The following is a 19953-nucleotide window of genomic DNA, read 5'->3' as shown; positions in this document are numbered from 1 at the left end:
TTAAAAAATATGTGTTTTGTTGTGCTTTCCCCGGAAAGCTCCTTCCCATGCTGGCCCTCTGAAAGAGGAGCTAAGCTGGTGTTGAAGGTGTGCGGCTCGCTATGTGTTCACCAGACTGGCCCTAGAAAAGTTCAGATAAAGAGCTGGGTGAGTGCATTGTCTCCTAATGCACTCATGTAAATTACCTTGTCCTAAAGCTTCAGAACAGACTGTCTCATGCTGAAAGTCCTGTGTTCCTCAGAAGAGTTTTCCCCACTAGATACATCCCCTGGGATATTCGGAACTGATGCAATGTTGAGAATTAGCCATAAGGGGGCCGTTTTGCTTTTATAAATTGTGCGTGCTGGAGCCAGAAACTGTTTTTCAGATTGTCCATGTTCACTTGCCTGTTTTTCTTCTTTTTCTTTCCTTGTTGTTTTTTTTTTTTTTTTTTAATGATGAGTTTATTTAAATCATTGCAATCCTGCTGGATAGCAGTGAGGGAGAGCTCCTATTGGTGTCCCTGTGTGAGCTGGGTGGCCTTAAGCCAAACGCCTGGGAACATCTGGCTGTATAACCAGCTCCTTCCATGGCAGAAGTGGAGAGAGAGGCAGTTGGGGATGAGTCCACTGGGGAGAATGTACGTCTAAGGACATCTGGGACTGGGGTTTGGGAGAAAAGCCTGCATGAACATTGCCCTTAATGTCTTTTGGGGAGTCTCCCAAGCACCTGGACTGGCCCTTCACCCCTTTATACAGCTGCTGGAGTCCTAAAGAGAAGCGCATCGTGTCCAGAGATGGTGCTAAGAGGGTCTCGCTGAAGGTGGAGGTGGGCAGCTGGTTTTCCTCTGTCGCTTTTTGAGCCAAAGGCCGTGAGCACAGCAGAGCTCTTCCCTGAAAAAAAACGCTGGCAGCGTTTGCTTCCTATGAGCAAAAAACCACCCGAGCACCCCACCCCTCCGCTCCCAGCTGAGGCACGCAAGGTCTCCTGGGGGCTGAGCTGAATGCTGTGCCCAGCACACTTATCACTGCTAAGGGAGGTTTTCCAGATGTTCATGTCCTCCAGATGTTTAGGAGTGTTTCCTCTGGATGGGGATGCGACCTTGGGGCTCGTTTCCTGCTCTGTCTCACAGCTGACATCATGGGCTCAGCAGACACCGCTGCTCCCCTGTACCAACTGCCAGGAGCCCAGGTCCCCGTCACAGCTCGGTGGCCAGCACCGGCATGGACAGTGCCTTCAAAAAGAGGGGCAAAAAGGGGTGGGAAGGAGCCTCTTGGAAACATTCCCCTCTGCTAAGAGACCGTGCCCTGTGAGTTGCCCACATCTTTTTCTGCTCAGGCAGAAACTGGAAACCAGACATCCGAGCTTATTCTATCTGCAGCGGCCAAGAGCAGAGAGGGAGGAACATCAGGGCACAAAAGGAGAAGCAAGGCGAGGACACACTGGGTTTTGGGGAGAAGGGTGAGTGTGTGGCCAGGGAGCCAGGGAGATTTGGCTGCATTTGCCCTGGACTCACTTTGTGGTTCCCATCATCCCTGGAGGAGGAGAAAGATCTCACCGAACACTGCCCCTTCCCACAACGAGGTTTGGGCAGAGGCAGAACGTCTGGTGAGATGCCCAAGGCTCACCCATCACTCCATGGACCATTTGCTTGTTCCCGTCAGCACACGTGCAGATGCTTTGCTGAGCCAGGTCCAGACCTCCAAGACAGTCCTTTGCTTTCCCTCTGTGGGCACTAGCAGGGTCATCCTGAATGTGAGGGATTGGTAATGGAAACAGCCCCCGCTGATTCTGACGGCGAATGGGTGCTAATGCCTGTCCTCTTCTGGTTTCAGCTGACTGGACCGTGTCTTGGAGAGGTTCCCACTGTGCAGAGTGCAAGGAAAGAGGTGAAGCGAAGGAAGAAGCAAACGTATGCAGGGGAGGAGTATAGGGGGAGGGGAAGAGGAAGAGGAGGAAGAGGACAAGGGGGAGCATGAGCCCCTCCAAGGACTATCTCGCACTTCACCCAAGCCTGCGGAAAACGACTTTTTTCTTTTTTTTTCTTTCCCTATCCCCTCTTCCTTTGGCCTCCTCCCACCCCGGCAACTGTACAAAGCCACAGATTGAATCACAGTAAATTATTATTTGATGGTCTCGACAAATGGTCTTGATGGCTGTGTCCTCCTTCCAGAGGGTGCTGCTGCTGGTGCTCTGGGAGGATCGCTGGTGGGATGGTGGGGAGGGAAAGGCACTGAGATTTGCTCTCCATGGATCAAGGTTATGCTGCAAACCATGAAGGTGATTGGGGTGGGGTATCCTTCAGGGAATGAGCTATTGTCATCTCCAGCAAGTCGTCATGTCCTCATCCCTGTCAGCCCACCTGAAATTCTTTGCTGGTCCCGAGTTTTGGTGGGGTGGAAGAGCACAACCAGTCCAAGCCTGTCTTCAGCGCTCCCCTGGGTGCTTTGCCTTCAACCTAGTCCTTGTGGGATTTTTTATGGCCTCAGATGCGATGCCTGGAAGGGAAGAAGCATCGGGGAAGAGATCTGAGAGCTGGGTTCACCTCAGTGGGTGCCAGTTTGTTGTTTCCTTGATTTTTTTCCAGGCAGTTCTTTCTGGCACAGCACCTCCCAAATGTTTATGTGCTCCAGAGGTAGAATTAGGCCTTTCTGCTCCACTCCAGCACCTAGCTAATGCTAATACCTGCATAGCACATATACCTTGGACTGCTCCAGTCTGTCAGCAGTGCATAATGGTATGCAAATCCTCGTCTGCCCTGTGCATGGCTTAATTACTGGTGAGCATGTAGCAGAAGGGCTCTCCTGCACTGCACACAGCTGTCTGGCTGCTCAACAACTGAGACTAAAGGATTCAGACTTCCAGTCCTTGGGTTGAGAGTGGGTAAGAGTGTTTTGGATAAGGGCTAATCTGTTGGGAAGCCTGTCTTGCTCAGCCCTGCTCCTTTGTGATTTTTGCTTGGGGTCTGACCAGCTTCTCCCACATGCCTTTCACTTCCAGAGCCAAGACGCGGCATTGCACTCAGTGCAGCGGGCGGCTCAGTGCTCGCTGCCTTTCCTTCTCCCAAGTACCTGCACAGACTAATTTAGCTGGCATCCAGAATTAAGAGCATCAAAGGGGGAAGGTGATCCAGCTGAGTGTGGCAGGGAGCCGTTCTGCAAGGGCTAGCCCAGGCCTGAAGAAGCGCTGGGTTCGGCAGCTGAGGCCAGCAGGGGTTGGGAGCGGCGAGGGCAGCGTGTAAGTCACATGCCTCACACGGGAAAACCAGTACAGAAACCCCGGTTGCCCCCTGCACAAAGCCACAGCCCATCTGGGGGTTCCCAGCATCAATGCGAGCAGCCTCCCATCCCGCTCCTCATCTGCCATCATGCCAGGCAGCAGCAGAATTAAAGCAGCAGAATTAAACTCCAGTGCTGCTTGGAGTTGCTGCCTTTGCTTTTGGCCTGGGCAAGAGAGGACTTGTGCTGACGGCTTGCATTTTGTACCCGCCTGCTCCAAATTGCTGTGGGGCACAGCCGCCACCCTGGCTGCAGCTGCCAGGCACCCAGTTCCTGAGGGAGGAGAAGGGCTGATCCCAGCTTGAGTGGGAGAAGTTACCCAAGGGAGGAGCTGCCCTGCCTTTAGCTGGGCGTGCTGTTTGCAGCAGCGCCTGTCCCCATGCTGGAGGAGTGCTGAAGATGCTGAGTCTGGTGTTACATGGTGGGGCTGGGCCAGAGGCTCCCAGAAAACCTCCCAACCTAAGTTATTTCAAATGTGAAGCCTGGAAGTATGGGGTTTGTTCCTAAGTTGGCAGCTTGTACACAACTGCAGGCAGGGCAGAGGACAGGGCTACTTCGTCCTTCCAGAAGATGACTAAAAGCCTGAACAGTTAGTGGGTGGGTTGATATGGGGGCCCCTTGCTTGGTGGTGTGACTGCACTAGGAACCTGGTGCTCTTTTTCTGCAATAGAGCGTCTCCCATCCTTCACCAGGCCCTTGGTGAAAGATGGGATAACTCTATCTGGAGACCTTCAGGTTAGAAGTAACGCTGTGGGGCTCTAACATTCAGTGTTTAGGGCTCTCTCAAGGACTGGACTCTGGATGGCTGTAACCACTGAGAGTATCCTCATTTCTGGTTAGGAGCCAGAAGCCACAGTCAAGGACCAGGAGCCATGGTCGAGCAAGATGAGGAGCTCCAGAGAGCAGCAGAAGCGAGGTGTCTTCACAGGACAGGCACCATCTTCAGTTGCAAGAGGCTGGCATGTCTTGGGGAGGGTGTGCTAGAGCAGCACTGGCCAGAATACAAAGTCCTTCAGCAATCTGGTCAGGAGCAGGAAGCCGAAGTAAGAGCATCTCCCTTTCAGAGACCTCAGGGTAAGTTTTTCCTGCTTGCTCAGGAAAGCTCTGGGTTTGGTCAAGGCACGTGTGTTATTGTAGCTTGTGCAAGTGTCTTCTAGTTGCAAAATACTGTTGCTTCCTTGGGCCACTCCTCATGGTTCTTGCACCAAGGGGTGCTGAAGATGTGCTCTTTCATCAGCAGTTCAGCAGTCGGTGTCTGTGTTCAGCAGCACACCATCAGGCACCGGATAGGCTTTTCTTCCCAGTGAAAGAGTCTAGTTGAAACTTCACGGCTTTGATCTGTTGTACACTTCCAGTGGTTCAGATATTGACAGTCTCCTTTCTGGGGTGGCTAGTTATAGTCCTATTTTATGTATGGCTAAAGCAGACATAGATGCACTAAGAGTCACTGGGGTTCTGCAAATGGACCTAAAAGTTCATCAGGAGCCAGGGTATATCTTCATCGTGATGCAGGTGGTAGGACAGTGCTACAACAGGACAGCACTTCAGAAGTCCAGTAGGGACTGGAGCTGGAACTGGAGACTGCAAGCATCTTAGGAGGACCTGACTGATAGGTGGTGGTCTGAGTCTGGCAGGTTGCAGATCAATCTTGGTCCTTTTGTGGATTGCACTCAGCAGAAGCGAGGCAGCCAGGACCCTTTGTCAAACAGTGCTGGTCAGTAACACGGCCATCTCAGGAGCCAATTAGAAGATCACAAGGAACCCCAATTCAGGTCAGTGTTCAAGTCCATGCTGAAAGTTGGAAGTAGGCTGGGAGCAAAAGGAGGTGCTAAAAGCTTGGCACCACAGCTCTTCTCCTGAAATCATGTATTAATTGTGTATTAATGTAGTACTGCATCTTTGTTCCAGGAGGTTGGCTTCAGGAGAATCACAACCGATCCTCAATGCACAGTAAGATGTCAGCTCTGATCTGATCTTTGGGGTAGGCAAAAAACAGATTGTATCACTTCTCTTAGATGGAGCTGTTACTTTGGACTTGGCATTTTCACTTGCTGACTTGGTGCTGGTAATTTGGGTACAGGATAGCAATTTGCTGGTCATGACAGGCAGGATGTCAGTATAGGAGTTTGCAGTATGTTCTCTGCTTGCTAGCTGAACTTCTTGAGTCTGAAAGTAATATCAGGGTTACAGTTTCATTAGAGTGAATGTAGGTCTGGAAAAGGAATTGCTGGGTTTGGAGTCAATGATGTAGTTGATTTTCCCCATAGTTATTTAAGGCACATTTGTTCTGGAAGTACCTGGACTGGAAGATGCAGTTTTCAGATACTGCAATCGTTTCCCTTATGACAAGGAGTTTGTCACCCAACTCCATTCTGCTTCTGTGGCAAGAGCTTAGGTGAACATAACGTGCAGTTATTCTGAAGAGCCACTCCAGGTGCATACCTGCAAGCTGCAGAAGTCGGTAGAGGTAAGCTTTTTGCTATGTTTGGGCACATCAGCTCATGTTTGGCTGCTGTGATCTCTTCAGCTGGTCATGGCAAGGCTGGACTAAACTTGGTGCTGTGCCACGGATCTCGGGCAAGTGTGAACACCACCTCTGAGAAGGCTTCAGGCAGCATCGTACTGATTATCTGTTGAGGCTGCATGTCTCGTGATGGAAGAGTGCCACTTTTGAACCTGTACTTAAATGACAGAATAGCTGAAGAGGTTTGGTCTGGTAAGGTCCAGATGTCTCAGGACTCATGTATAAGCTTTTCTCTCCCACATCATTCAAGTGCCCCACACCCTATTACAGAGAGGTTGGGGCTCCAGAGACATCACAGCTGAGTCAACTGACAAAATTGCTTACAAGTTCTTAAAGATGCTGATTAAGTGCTGGAACAGAACTCATGCCTTTTGGTCTGTGAGGGCTTCCACAGAAGCATTTTCCTAAGCCAGCAGAGATGGTGACTCCAAAACAGATGAGTGCATGGTGCTTGCTGAAGGCTTTGGCAAGCATCTGGGTTGAGTTTGCAGGAGCTGGCAGCAATGACTCATTGCTGGAGAGAGACCTGAGAGGCAAGTGGGGGGTAGCTGAATGAAAGGCTGAATTTTACAGAGCAGCCCTAGCTAAATGCTCACTTCATCCTCCTCACTTGCCATGTGGTTGGGTAAGGAAAAGCAGACCAGATTTCCCTTCTGGACTACAGTCCGGTCCACTGCTGCAGACCTTTCCAGACCGAGCCAGTACTTTGTATCACTCCTCCTTGGCTCCCACCAGGAGCCATAAATGTAAGCAAAGCCACTCAAGAACCAGCTTCCCCAAGCAACTGCCTGCCTGAGTGAGCTGCAGGCTTACGCACCCCAGGAGTGGGGCTCTGGTGTGGGGATGGGCCAAGTGGCCTCCAGGGCACCAGGGCAGCCCAGGTTCTTAATGGGGTGGTTGGAAGCAAGGGTTCATGGTATTGTAACCCATCTATCCGCAGGTAGGGACCTCGTACCAATTTTGGAGCAAGGGTGAAAGTTTCTTACAGTTAACCTTTCTGTGTGTCTTAGGAAGAGCCTCTTTTACTGTGTGGAAGAATAGAGCTAAATAAGCCAGGCCTTAGTGCCTCCAATCCCTTGGACTTATGCCTTTGCTTGTCCCTTCAAAGCCACCTACAACCCCATCTTGGACTCTTTTGTAACTGCTGCCAGTGAGTAGGGACACTCGTGGAGTGACACTAGCTGCTGTGTCTTCTAGTGAGATGTTGGCTGAGTTGTTTCGGCTCTGGTTTGCTTATCTCCTGTGCTGTCGTGGTGCCCACATCCTGTCAGGTGAGCATGATTGCCTCGCTACCAGGAGGATGCTGGTGTACGCCCTGTGGGCTTCCTTGGCTGCTGAGGTTGTAGTATTTGGGAGATGGGTTGGGAATGGGTCAGACCTATGTCTTCCAGCTGCTGGGCCGTTATTTTCTCCATGTGCCGGCAATACCCGATGATGTGCTGTAGGAAGTGGGTAGCATTGCTCAGAGGATGGTGTGACAGCAAACATCCTGGCCACCAGCAACTGGTGGGAACTGGGACAGGCAGGTGGGGCTGGTTCCGCTTAGGACAGGTGAGCCTTGCTGTCTCTGTGGTTGAGTACAGGGTGTGTGGTTTAGCAGAGCCAAGGTACCAGCCCCAGCCAAGGCTGCTGGGGCTGGGGGCTGCACACCCTGTGCTCTGCGTGCCCTCACTCTGCTCCTCGACTCCCAGCCACTGCTGCCACAGCCCCTTTGCAGCACATGAGGAGCACACAGCTAGCACAGCAGCACATGCGCAGCTAGCACAGCAGCATGCGAGCAGCACAGCAACATGTGAGCAGCACACAAGCATCACGGCAGCACACAACTAGCACAGCAGCACGTGAGCAGCACAGCAAGCTGAAGAGAAGGAAGAATCCCAGACCCAGCCAAACTCTGGCACTGCCTCTGCCAAACAGGCCAGGGTGCAGAGCCCCCAGACACAGCACATCCATATCTCTCCCCTCCCCACTGCATCCTGGGACCAGAGTCCAAAAGAGCCCAAAGCCTTGCTCCCTCCCTTGGCTTGGTTCGGCTCCAAGCTCCAATTAGCATCAATTATTCATTGCTGATTTGCTGATGTATTGTGGAGGCACTCAGCAGGGTTGCCGAGCTCCTAGTGGTTGTGGGTGGCGGGGAGGGAGGATGAGGGGCATGGCCATGGCTCTGCAGAGAGCCAGCGAGTGACAGGGCCAGACGTGGCTGCTGCCGGTCCCAGCTCCTGGCACTGCTGGTTTGGCTGATCATGAGCTAGGAAGGAGAGGAGCCATAGCGGGCTGCCAGGGCACCAGAGCTGAGTGCAGCTTGTGGGGCTTGTGGATCTGCATTGGAGTGGTTTCTGGGCAGGGACCAGCCCTGGGAGCCAGAGAGCTGGTGGTTTCAGAAAGGCCATGACAAGAGCAGTGACTCCCCCAGGGAAAAGGGGGATTTAATGGGAATACTGGCAAATGCCAAGTGTGGAGGGAGGGGCAGCAGGAGGACTGGTCCCTGGCTGACAAGGCCATTAGGATTTAAGCAGAAGCTTTGATACCTTCCACAGAGTTCATTCACCACTGGTCCCAGTGCTGTACAGCAAATATATTGGTAAGCTTGGGCTTGGGACTACACAGCTGTCCTGCTCCTGGTTGCCTGGGAGCAGCACCCAGGTCCTGGGGGCATAGGAAGGGGTAGGGGGTGCTGCTTGACTGGGGAAGAGGCAGGACCTCCATGAGCTGAGCCCCAAAACCCCACCTGGGACTCCCATTCAGCACCCATTCAAGGCTGGGTACCACTGTGGCTCCTGCCTTAGCCAGAGTGATGCTGTCAGGGAATGTGGTGGAGCCCTGCCTGTCTCCAGTCCCTGCAGGGGCAGGGTGAGAGTACCTGGCCAGGAGGTCATGACCAGGCACATGCATGAGGTGCAGGGACCAAGGATGCTAGTTAAGCAACATCTTACTCCATTTTTTTTCAATGACAAGTGAACCAAGGATGTTTCAGAGAGGAACAGGACTCAGTCTGCCACATCTCTCAAACCCAGCACAACTCACCTTCCCTAGGGGAAACCCTGCCCTTCTGGACACTTCTGCTCCCTCCCCGGCAGCACAGACCTGAAGCTGTCCCAGCAGTTAGATAAATGACATACCCTAAACCCTGTGGTGCCCGCCACGTAGGTAACTGCTGCAGCCATTCAAACCTGGTCCCAACCATCTGCTTCCTCCACGCCACCTGAAAGCCAACAGGTTCACCAGGGCTGTTGGTTGGCAGGTGACACAAAGCAGCTTGTGCAACTGGGCTGCTTGCAGGCACCTGGAAACACAGGAGGGATGAGGTTTGCTTTACTCCAGCCCATGGATGTCCCACCTGTGCTCATGGTGCAGCATTCCTGGGCTGGCATCCAGCATGAAATGATATGGGAGATGTGCTGAGAGCTGCATCCTCAATGCACTGCTGCTCCACTGTGGTGCTTATTGGTGCTGGCTTTTTCTCTTTTTTTTGCAGGTTTGCAGACCAGGTTTTAGACAGTTAATATAAATGAGCTAACTTAAGAACACTGGAGAACAAGGTAGGAGCTTTTTTTGTTGCTATTTGACTTCTTTTAGGTGAGGCAGAGCACTGCTAGAAGCAGGAATACTGGCCTACAGCACCCACCAGGTGATGCAAAGGGATGCCACATTTAATGCACTGCCCTTAAATCGTAGGGTGGCATTTAGCTAATCCTAGCCCCTCAGTCTTTGTGCCCTCTGTGCTGCTCTGGTAGAGACAGACGACCCTGCGTTTTCCATAACCATGTTCCTTAAGTACCAAATGGCAGCTTTCTTTTGGGGGGAACCAGAATACTGCCCAAATTTAACACCCCAAAGCCAACAGTACCGTGTCATCTAATCACAGGAAGTGCTGGCCATGAAATTCGGGGGGCGGGGTGTGTGTCAGAGGCACTGTTCACACACAGCTTTTTAAAATACATGTTCAGCTGTGAGTGGCACCACCTTACACTCCCAGCAACTGGTGTAAGCATGACTCAGTCTTGACTCATGTAGCGTCACGGTGAGTTGCACCCACCCATCATGCAAGGAGCTGTGTCCACCCGCTCCCCATCCGGTCCAACCCTTCCAATGCTGCCCGCGGGCAGGAAAACAAACTCCAAATCTGAAATCTCAGCCAAAACAGAAAGCTGCAGCAGGGCTGCTGGCCACTGGCCACCTGTCAGAAGGGATGTGCAGGGGCTGGGGACAGGATGCTGCCCTTGGCTCAGCAAGCCAGGAAAGGATGGCAGTACATAGAAATGAACAGTTTTCTTTCCACTGCTGCAGGGGATGATTGGATTTAACCACAGTAGAAAAGTAGGGAGGAAGGCAGAGATGGAGTGGGTTGGACCCACCGCAGCTGAAGCACACCCGGTGAACCAAGCTAAAAGCCAGCACGAGAAGACAACTGGTCTTGCTGCAGCATCTGTTGCTGTAAGAAACATCATGGAGTCTGATTTTATGCTAAACTTTTTGAACTGTTATCATTACAACCATGTAAAACACAGCATCAAATAGTCAGGACAGTCTTTTTGGCTTAGTGTAAAAAAGGTAGACTTTTTTCCCAATAACTCTTTACAAAGAAAACAAACAACAAAAAAAGCACAGACATAAAAATGTTTTTTTTTTTTAAAGTAATAATTATAATACATTAGAAAGAGTCACGGAGGAAGCGATCCACGCTGTAAACAAGAATAGCAATTAAAAAGAAAAGCAGATGGTAGCTGGGCTCTCAAAGCGCACAGCTGAGAGACCCTGACCTCAACTGCCATCCCACACTGGAGCCGGTCCCCAGTGCCGGTCCCCATGGCTCCTGCTGCCCACCGGTGCCACAGCCACTCAAAGTCCTCAATTACAAACAAACCAACCCCAAAAAACCAAACCTGCACCGTTGATCTTTAAAACTACATGGAGGGCAGCAAGGCGAGAACCATCCCGGGGCTGTGAGGGCAAGGATGGTGGAGGGGTGGGGTGGGGGTGGGGAGCTGCTTTCCTGAGTTTGCTTGTGGCAAGAGTGGCTTTTGCCAAGGGGCTGGGGCCATTGCAGGAAGCTGGGGCAGGGGTGCGAGTGGCTTGGGCCAGTTATTTGTCAAGCTGAGCTGCCACCCTCGTCATTCTCCTTCCCTTCCTATCCCCAGCAAAAGGGCCGAGGCTGGGCCATGTCCTGCCCACCCCTGCTGCCACAGACCCACCATGGCCACACCTTCATCTGCAGTAAAAGGCAGAGAAGGGGAGGGAGGTCATCTAGATTATGCTTTGATGTGCTGAAGTAAGAGCACCACTCTAAGGAAAGCAATGCATCTCGCTGGCTCCCAGCCAGTTCAGGCTACTTTGCCCCCAGGAAATCTTCCCAAATCTGCCAGTTTTCTGGGGCTGCAGGTTGGAGAAGAGCTGCTTAGGTGGCACAGTGAGGAGCTCAGAGCCCCTCCCAGCAAGAAGCACACTGGTGGGAACAGGGAGCCTGTGTCTGTCTGGTCCCAAGATCACTGAAACCAGCTGGTGGCTTCCCCCAGGCTTGGAGGTGACCAAGGACGTTGTTGTGTGTTCCTGTTAGGGCTTGGAGGGGAGGAACAACCCCCTCCAGCCTCAGTTCTTGTTGAACACCATGCACCAAACACCATGTAATGGGTACTGTGTATTTGACAGCTCTCCAAAATTAGAGCAAACCACCTTTTTATATGTGAATACTGCAAAACACCCCAGACACATGCTGTGTGAGGAGCCCGAGTGCACATGCAACACAATCTGCAAAGGCTGTGTGCCTGCAATGGGGGGGGGGGGGGGTCAAAATGAGGGGAAAGAGGTTTCAGCTCTTGCACACGTGACCCAAATGCTCAGCTATGTTGGCAGGAGTCCTATGTGTGCTTCAAGGAGAGGACAGACCCCATCCCCCCCCCAAGCTACAGAAACCAAGCTGAGGTGACCACCAGCCCTCAGATGCTTGTCACTGCTTCCCAGCAAGCTCGAGGCCAGTGGGCTGCTAGTGAAAGACAGTTGATACCTGTCCTGAAATACTGCCCAGGTATTTTAACACACAAATAGATTTAACTACTGCAGTTACTGAAAAACATACTCTAACTTAAAACCAATTCAAGCGCCATTGTCCTAGGAAGGACTTGTGGTGCCTCAAAACACAAATACTGAACATTAATACAGCACTTCTCAAAGAGCAACTCTTGACTCCTACAGCACCCCTGCGAGGTAGCTAATAGGGTTGTCCCTCCTTTGCAGAGGGAGAGAGGACAGGCAGGGTTGGAGACTCAGCAGATGATGGGGGTCTCAGAGCAGGGGTTGCAACAGAAGCTGAGGGTGCTGTGGTCTGGCTGGCTACATCCAAAGATGGAGTGCTGGCTTTGATGCTCTCCTTGCTGCTAACACAAACCACCACATGCAGAGAAGAAAAAAAAAAACTGATAAACCCCACCCACAAAGTAATATAGTGGCAGTTTTCTGCTGGGCTTCCAGGTAAGCTTCAGATCAGGTTATGTTACTGAAGCAGCCTGTGAGATAAAACACAGTTTTCACAGTCTCCTTAGAACTTAAAGGAGCTTTTGCCCAGGGTCTCCATTGAAAGGATTGGAATCCCACCTGCAGTCTCACCTAAGGTAGCATCTGCAGCCACCCCTTTTGGACAGCAAATACAGCCATCTGGACTAGTTTATTTCCTGCTGCTTCCATTGATCCTTCTGATGAAGTCCCTTCACATGTAGGGGTGAAGTAGATACAGAAACAGGAGTTTGGACCACGTCTTTCAGTGGGGTGAGCTGTCCCCGGGTCCCTGCACACCTTCCGCCAACAGTTCGGGCTGTGCAGCAGCGACACCCTGGGATGGGGAGGAGATGGACCAGCCACCAGGACTTGGTGCATGAAGGGCATGTGGGCACCCATCGCATTACCACCTCAGCAGCGGGCTGTGGTGACATTGATGCTCTACAGCATCACCTTCCAAACCTCCTTCCTTGGTTGTTGATTTCTGGGTGGGCTAATGTGCTTCCCTTCCCCAGCTCCTATGCTGTTTCCACCCTGACACTTAACTTGCTGAAAGTGGGTTTCAGCTTGGGCACCGTGACTAGACACCACCACACCTCCAGCAGCTTGCTAGTGAAGGCAGGAGGTTTCCCAAGGCAGAAGCCCTTTTCCTGTTCAGCCAATGGAAAGGCAGCGAGCCCGCTCGCTACCCTGGACCTGCGAGGGAAAGGCCAACAGAAAGGCCACTCAGCCCAAGAGACTAGCCTCAGCCTTCATCGCTGTCCTTGTCACCTTGACAACTTAAGAAAGAACCACCTTGCTGGCGGTCCTCCACCAGGGTCACACCAAGGAGACCCCCCAGGACTCACCAGCTGTTGAACCTCCCCTCTGGGACGCTATCCACCACCACGGCAGGAGCCGGGTACAGCCAGGTACAGCTCTGCGGAAATGCATAGAGTAGGCAGTGGGCTCCTGCACCCTGCCAGGGCTCCACGGCCCTGCCTGAAAATGCTGCTGCCTCCAACTGCAGGTCTTGGAAAAGAAGTAAAGATCTATTGCTACAAAGGCCTTTGAAAGCAACGCTGTTGGCTGCACTGATTGGACATTTTAAAGAAAGCATTTCAGACTCCTATGCCTCGTGCCCACTTCCATAGCCATAGGGATCCACGGCAGGAAGGAGCAGAAAAAAATACGTGACACCTTCACCAGCCCTGCCTCTCTCCCCACAGGCGATGAGGCTCGGGGACCTTCAAGGAACAAAAAATGAAAGCGCTTTCCAATTTGTCCATAGGAAAGATACAAACCCATTTTGATGGTGGCTCCTAGCACTGGTGGCCACTGCTCCATCTCCTTGCCAGGCACTCGTACCAAAGCACAGCTTGGCAGGCAATGGCTGCTGTGCTTGTCACCCTGTCACAGCCCTGCTGAAGGGGGGTCCCAAAAACAGGGTGAGGGTGCTGCTCCAGCACCTGCTTCCTCTCCCTCATCTCCCCCCATCCCCACTAAAACGTTATTGATTTGGGCAGCTTTGCCAGGGGAGGAGAGCCTGAAAGGAAACTGTTCTCCGAGCGGGATTTGGCAACCTGCAGCGGTAATTTTGGTTTGGGGCTCAGGGAGGGTCGTGGGGCTTTCAGTGCGTTTAATGGTTTCTGGAGGCTTTTTTGTGCATCTACCTCCTCTGGGTCCAGCTCAAGAGGTGGTGGCATGGAGGTGGCAGGCAGGGGATGTCCAGTCTCCAGCAGAGGCAATGCCACCTGCTTTCTGTTCGAGAAGTCCTGCTCTGTCGCATGGGCCAGGTGGAGGGGAGTGGTGGTTTTGACAACGATGTAGGGGCTGTTCCCCTCCACTGCAGGGGATGGTGCCTCCTGGAAGGGGCAGCCCTTGCCCAGCCCCGCTGCCTCTGACTCACCACCAGACAAGATGGGCACACTGCCGCCTGCCAGCCCGTGCGTGGGCAGCATGCCCAAACCCCCTGGCCAGTGCATGGTGCCGGTGGCGCTCCCTGGCCCGTTCTCCTGCAGGCTGGCGAGCTCCCCTGTGGATGCAGCTTTGGATGCCAAGCGCTTCAAGTCCATTTTCTCCGGCAGCGCTGCTCTGCAGCGCTTCTCAGCCATCTCCTCCTCGTGCTCGCTCTTTGGGGAGTTGTCATGCTGCGATGCGCTGGAGATCCGCTGCCAGCCACCCAGCAGAGGATGAGGGGGTGCATTGAGTGCTTTCTCTTTGCAGAGGGAAGATGCTTGTTCTCCTGCCAGCAGGGCAGCAGGATTTGGCTGCCATACCGTGTGGTCCATAGTGGAAAGCTCAGCAGTGCTCGAGTTGGGAGGACTCGGCGTGTTTTGGAGAGATGAGTCCAAGGAGCTGTGCTCGGCTGGGGCAGGAAGGCAGACTGACTCGTGGTCCACCGTGGCATGGCCAGGAGCGAGAAGAGGCTGCTCTGGAGGCAGGGCTGTGGGCAGGAGGTGATGATGGGCCTGTGTCTCGCTTGCTTTCAGAAGAGATGGCAGCTGCCCGTCCCCAGTGGGGTCCACCCCACTCTCCTCTCCCAGTGGCTGCTTGCCAGGAAGATGCAGGTGGATGTCCGTTGCTTCAGCTGCTTCACTGTCCTGGAGGATGGGAGTCCTTACCTCCATTGCTGTCATTCCTCCCGGCTCCCCCGGACTTCTGTGGGGATGGGGCTCCTTGTCCAGGGGGTGCTCGCCCACACAGCCATTCTGGCCATTGGCCGCCACATTGCCCTTCCTGGCTACTGGGTTGAGGGAGAGCTCCAGGCCCAGGGGTTTCCGTGGGAACTCCTCAGGCTTTGCTGCATTGGAAGCAAAGAAAACAAAATAAAACCCAAACTGTGCATCAGTTCTTTTTTGCATCTGGCATGCCCTGACCATGGGGAAGGCAGATGCTACACCCAGCGGGTTGCCAGCCCTTCTGCGCTGCCCTGGCTCCCAGCTGCACCAGAGGGATGCTCTGGTCCCCAGGGGACATGGGTATCACTGGCCGTTCCCACTGGGCTGCCTGCCTTCCCCTCTACCCACCTGGTGGGGGGAGGTCAAATTTCATCTTGCGTAGTTCGTTCATCGACACCTGCAGTTGCTCAATGACGGCATCATCCTCATACTGCAGTGAAGCAGCAATTTTCTCCTGTAGAAATTCCCGTAAATCTTCCAGCGTCATCTTCAGCAAGCGCTCTGGGGGATGGCAGAAAGGAGTAATGGCAGCGGCACTGCCAAATTGCAGGGTAGCACCAGCGTGGGTTGCATTGCTTTGGTTTTATCTGGTATTCTGCTGCTGTTCCCACTCTAGAAGAGTGGGACAGCCTGAACGTCTTTGCCTCTCTCCCACCTTCCTGCTGTTGCTCAGGCACTGGCAGGATGATGGTTGGGCTGGGACCTATTGCTGACCAGGATGCACGTTTTGGGCCATTTCTGGAAGTTCTCAACTATACCTCTAGGAGGAGGAAAAGCTCCATGAGAAACCCTGAGCATCAGAGTGAACAGCCACTGCTGGCAGCCGCCACCACCAGCCAGGGACGCCAACCTGCACTAGCCAGCAGGCAGGGATGCTACCCCACACCAGGGATGCAGACAAGGATGGGACGCCGGCAGGAACAGGATGCAGGCAGGGATGCTGATCTGCGCCACGCATTCCTCAAGGAGGAGACATGATTTCAGGCTCAAACTTCTACCTGCCTGCCAGTTTCCCAGTCTTTGCAAACAAATGGGATGCTTGAAGATGTATTTCTGGATAGCCTGAATTTCAGCTGAAGAAAGAGCAGGGTGGCTGTTTGCAGGAGCCAACAAACGCAGTGCCATAAATCCCACTGGCCCAATGGTTCCCAGCATGCACTATCAGCATCACTCCTGTCCCAGATTAAAGACCTAACACGGTAACAAAGCAAGGCTGCTAGCTTATAGGAGCGGAAGGGTTCAAAGTCCCTAAGATCTCGAGGTAGAAACATCACTGCTGTAACGTTATGTAATTAAAAACAGGTTTTGGTCATTTCAGCAGTATATTAATGGATTTATTTCTCCCTCTACAGCCTTTTCAGCTGAACTGCCACATAGAGTTTTGCAGACAGATGGGTTGCTGTCTGTATTGCCCCTAAAAGCATGTTGATAAAAGATGTGGGGCACAGCATGCAGAAAGAGGCAGATGGGAGCATTTTGGTGGGGTTTGCTGTGCGCAGAGCACAAGATTTCAACACTTGTGGCATCTCATTTCCTCCCTGGAGCACCGGCACGGCCTTTTGGGGTCAGCACAGGGCATGAGCAGGCTGGCAGCGAAGCAAGACTTTCTGGGTCAGCAGAACATGGGTGGCCCAGCATGGTGCCACCTCTGCCATACAAGATGCGCTCTACTGGGACCTTACTTTTGTGCAGTTTGAGGATGGTGTAAGCCATGGCTGTCAGCACCCGCTCTCCTTCCAGGATGTAGATATCCCAAAGCCGCAAGGTGAGAGTGAAGGGGGTCTGTTTCAAGCACATAATCAAAAAAACAGCTTGTTAGCACCACACTCATTAGCACTGATTGATGGGATGATGATACAGAGGCTGGTGGCATCACTATGTCCCCTCGCACCAAAAACACACAACAGGGTGAGGCATTGAATGTCCAAGATTCATCTATAACACAAAAACGTATTTTATTGTCTATAGTTTTGCCTTAAAGCTAACACCCTTGGGTAGCAGGGAAAGTACTTAAAACCCGGCCGCAAATGCAAAAAAAGGAGAAGCTCTGCACAGACATACTAGCACAGAGATTCCACTACCCATGGAGAGATCTTTCAGCCTTGCAAGCACACAAAGCCACTCTGGTATCCATCCAAACTGCCCAAACAGATGAAGGGCTATTTATGGGATAGGTCTGAAGGCCCAACAGTGCTTCACTAAGCATTAAAAAATCACTCCTTTGGTGTCTAGAGAAGTGGTCTTTCTTATACACAGGCTTATTTCTGCCTGCTAGAAAGACTTCTGCAAGAGGTATTCATGTGCATCTGGACCCAATCTGAAAAACAGGAGTGAACTCATATCCAAAATGACAGAGCAGCCCATCAGCTCCCAGCAAAGATTTAAGGCATCTCACCAACACAGAAATTAATACTAGTCCTACTGTGACATTTAAATCCAAATTTAGGATGCTGTGCTTACTCTAGAGTTTGGCATGACTGGCCATTGCAGCTCCTTTAAACATGTTACTGCAGTTAAAGGCATTTTGCATTTTATACAGCTTTTAGTGACAGACTGCAAAGCAGTGAGTTCCCTCTCAAGGGGAAGAGATCATCCACTGTTTTATAGGAAACAGGGCAGCAGAAAATTGAGACTGAGGACACACAGATGTCCTACACATTAGCAAGTCTGGATCTTGTGTTCAAGTGTGCAAGCGCAACACTGCCCCTAAAGTAGTCTTGGCTAGGGACTGGCAAATTAGCTCTGTACAAATCAGGGTAATTTTCTCACACTTTCATGTGTCTGCAGCGCCCAGCCCACTCCTTTGCCTGCAGCTGCTGCACTGCTATTTTTTCAGTTTGTGCCCCCAGCTCTTCTTCTCCCTACGCTGTTTCCAGAGCCAAAGTGAGGCAAGAGGAAGATCTCTCCCGACTTTGAAGTTTACATTGCTGCTGCTGAGCCATCTCCCAGCGACTGCTTGTGATGAGGCAGCAGGAATTGACTTGTCATCAGTGACATGCAGTTATTTTTAGCTTCTCCCTTATTAACTTTTTTGCCGTATGAGAGTGTGCATAATATCCCACCTTATAAAATATTAACACCTTCTTCAAATTATGATACTTTTTTTAAAAAAAACAGGCGGATTAACCATGCATGCAAGCAGCAGAGCAGCAAACAACCCACAGAGCATCCTCACCCGGTCAATGAAACACTGCAGGAACCACTTGGTCGTGTAAATCCCTGTAGTCATCTGCTCCTTGTCCTAGGAGGAGACAGCAAAGAGACACAGGTGTTTCACCAGGCTGGCTGCTGGAGGTTCAAGCAACTCATCAGGCTTTTGGGGAGGTTGGTTGATTGGTTGCTTGCTTGCTTTATTAATGCTGGGGTCTGTGTGCAGGATCTGGCTGCAGTTTGTCTCCAACAAAGGCCTTACTTTAAATAGCAATTTTGAAGCCCTACTTTGGCCCTTTGCCCAAGATACTCATTGAACCTGACCCTCAACATGGCCAGACTTCAGCCACAACTTTGGAGAGGGATTTCTAGGAGAAGCTTTTCTGGCCTAATATCTACTCCAGCGATTTACAAAAAACCTTCCAGGAACCCAAACCATGCACTCCTTGCAGACTACCATTTTTGTTTCCATAGCAATTCCCATGCAAGCCTCTCAGAGGACCACTTAAATGATTAACCCCAAGTATCCCACAGGTAAATGCAGACCTGCACAGTTGAGCCAGCTTTGCTAGCACTACTTCATTTGCATGGCATGGCTGCTGCAGTAGGATGGCCTGACAGGCTAAGGAAAACTCTTAAAAATCTCACCAACATCACCGTGGTCTATCACTTTTCCGTCTCTGTCTGGCACCCGGCACAGCACTTGCACACAGCTTTGCTTTTTCTGCCACAGCTGATGGTGTGGCACGGCTGGTGCTGGGATGCACAGCGCCCTGCACGTGCACAAAGTTGACAAGACCACTGCTGCAAGGCCAGCAAGGTGGCGGGGATGGGAAGAGAAAGAAGCCCATGGGATTAACGGTCAGCTCTGATCTTTGCTTTTGGCTGGTGCTGGGCACCTGCAAGCCTGGGGAGTCTTTGGGAGCCAGGAGGCAGGAGCAGCTTTCAGGCAGTTATTCCTGTCCTCCCCACGCAGGTTTCCCTACCATTATGGCTATAACTAAGTGAAAACCTGTCCTGGCTCTGTTTCACTTATACAGCCAGGGCTGGCTCATTTGCAGCAGGAAGCAAGATGATGGCAATATAAACAGCTTTTCCTGGAGCTGGGCCACTGAGTCCCTTGGGAGCATAAGAAACCTTCAGGAGTCTGGCCACTGAATCCCAACTGTCTACAGCAAAAGGGAGCAGATGCTGCAAAACAGTCGCCTAAACATTAGACTGCAATCGATGTGTCCTGCAGATGCTTCTCCAGCCACCAAATGGCCTTGTACCATCTGCTAGAGAGAAAAACAACTGGACATGCCCAAGCAACAAAACACACAGCAAATCTTACATTTGTCTTCAAATAACAACAAAGCCATTAAATGCAAGCACTTGGGGCTAATAATTATTGAATTAAGACTCCACACAATCCAGCATTACCCTTCGGGCTTTGCAGCTGGTGCAAGAACACAGCCCAGCCTCACTGCTGTATGCAACAGCTCCTTTTGCTGCAGGCTCTGTGAGCCTTCCCGCCTGGCTTTCCTAAGGAAGCCTTCAGATTTTAGCAGTCTCTACACTAATGATGACCAGCAAGCAAATGATAACCATTCGCCTCAGCAAGATTCAGGCATCCCATTTAATAAATGCTTGCCTCTTTGTGGCTGAAGTGGTCCTACACGGTTAGAAAGATATTCAGTTGTCCATCAGTTTGGCAGAACATTACACTAATTGCTGTAGCATTAAAACACGGTATTAGTATGGGAAGACTGATAGCAAAGTGATACCATGTGCTTCTTCAGTTTGGGAAACAGTTTGCTTAAAATCTGCTCGTGGTGAGCTTGAAATCTCTGCAGCTTCGGGAATCCAGGAATGAAAAAACCTTAACAAGAAA

At 51.7% G+C, this 19953-nt stretch overlaps 2 protein-coding genes across 13 annotated transcripts in view; one reads left to right on the top strand and one right to left on the bottom strand.

Annotated features, from left to right (window-relative positions):
* LOC104631064 (GTPase HRas) overlaps nucleotides 1-2123 on the top strand; it is a 44295-nt gene extending 42172 nt beyond the window's left edge. For all 5 annotated transcript variants that reach the window (XM_075754836.1, XM_075754833.1, XM_075754832.1 and 2 more), the window contains one exon: nucleotides 1815-2123. The gene's annotated coding sequence lies outside the window, so the exon portion shown is untranslated. The remainder of the gene's footprint in view (nucleotides 1-1814) is intronic.
* LOC104631290 (USP6 N-terminal-like protein) overlaps nucleotides 2085-19953 on the bottom strand; it is a 94974-nt gene continuing 77105 nt past the window's right edge. For all 8 annotated transcript variants that reach the window (XM_075754824.1, XM_075754828.1, XM_075754823.1 and 5 more), the window contains 5 exons: nucleotides 19847-19941; nucleotides 18106-18171; nucleotides 16613-16712; nucleotides 15279-15431; nucleotides 2085-15052 (listed from right to left, as the gene is read on the bottom strand). In XM_075754824.1, coding sequence (XP_075610939.1) covers nucleotides 13752-15052; nucleotides 15279-15431; nucleotides 16613-16712; nucleotides 18106-18171; nucleotides 19847-19941 — 1715 coding nt within the window. In that variant the 3' untranslated portion in view covers nucleotides 2085-13751. The remainder of the gene's footprint in view (nucleotides 15053-15278; nucleotides 15432-16612; nucleotides 16713-18105; nucleotides 18172-19846; nucleotides 19942-19953) is intronic.

Source organism: Balearica regulorum, chromosome 5, assembly GCF_011004875.1.
Source record: "Balearica regulorum gibbericeps isolate bBalReg1 chromosome 5, bBalReg1.pri, whole genome shotgun sequence".
Taxonomy (NCBI): domain Eukaryota; kingdom Metazoa; phylum Chordata; class Aves; order Gruiformes; family Gruidae; genus Balearica; species Balearica regulorum.
Note: the sequence above shows the minus strand (reverse complement) of the source record. Positions and strands in the feature narration are given on the sequence as shown.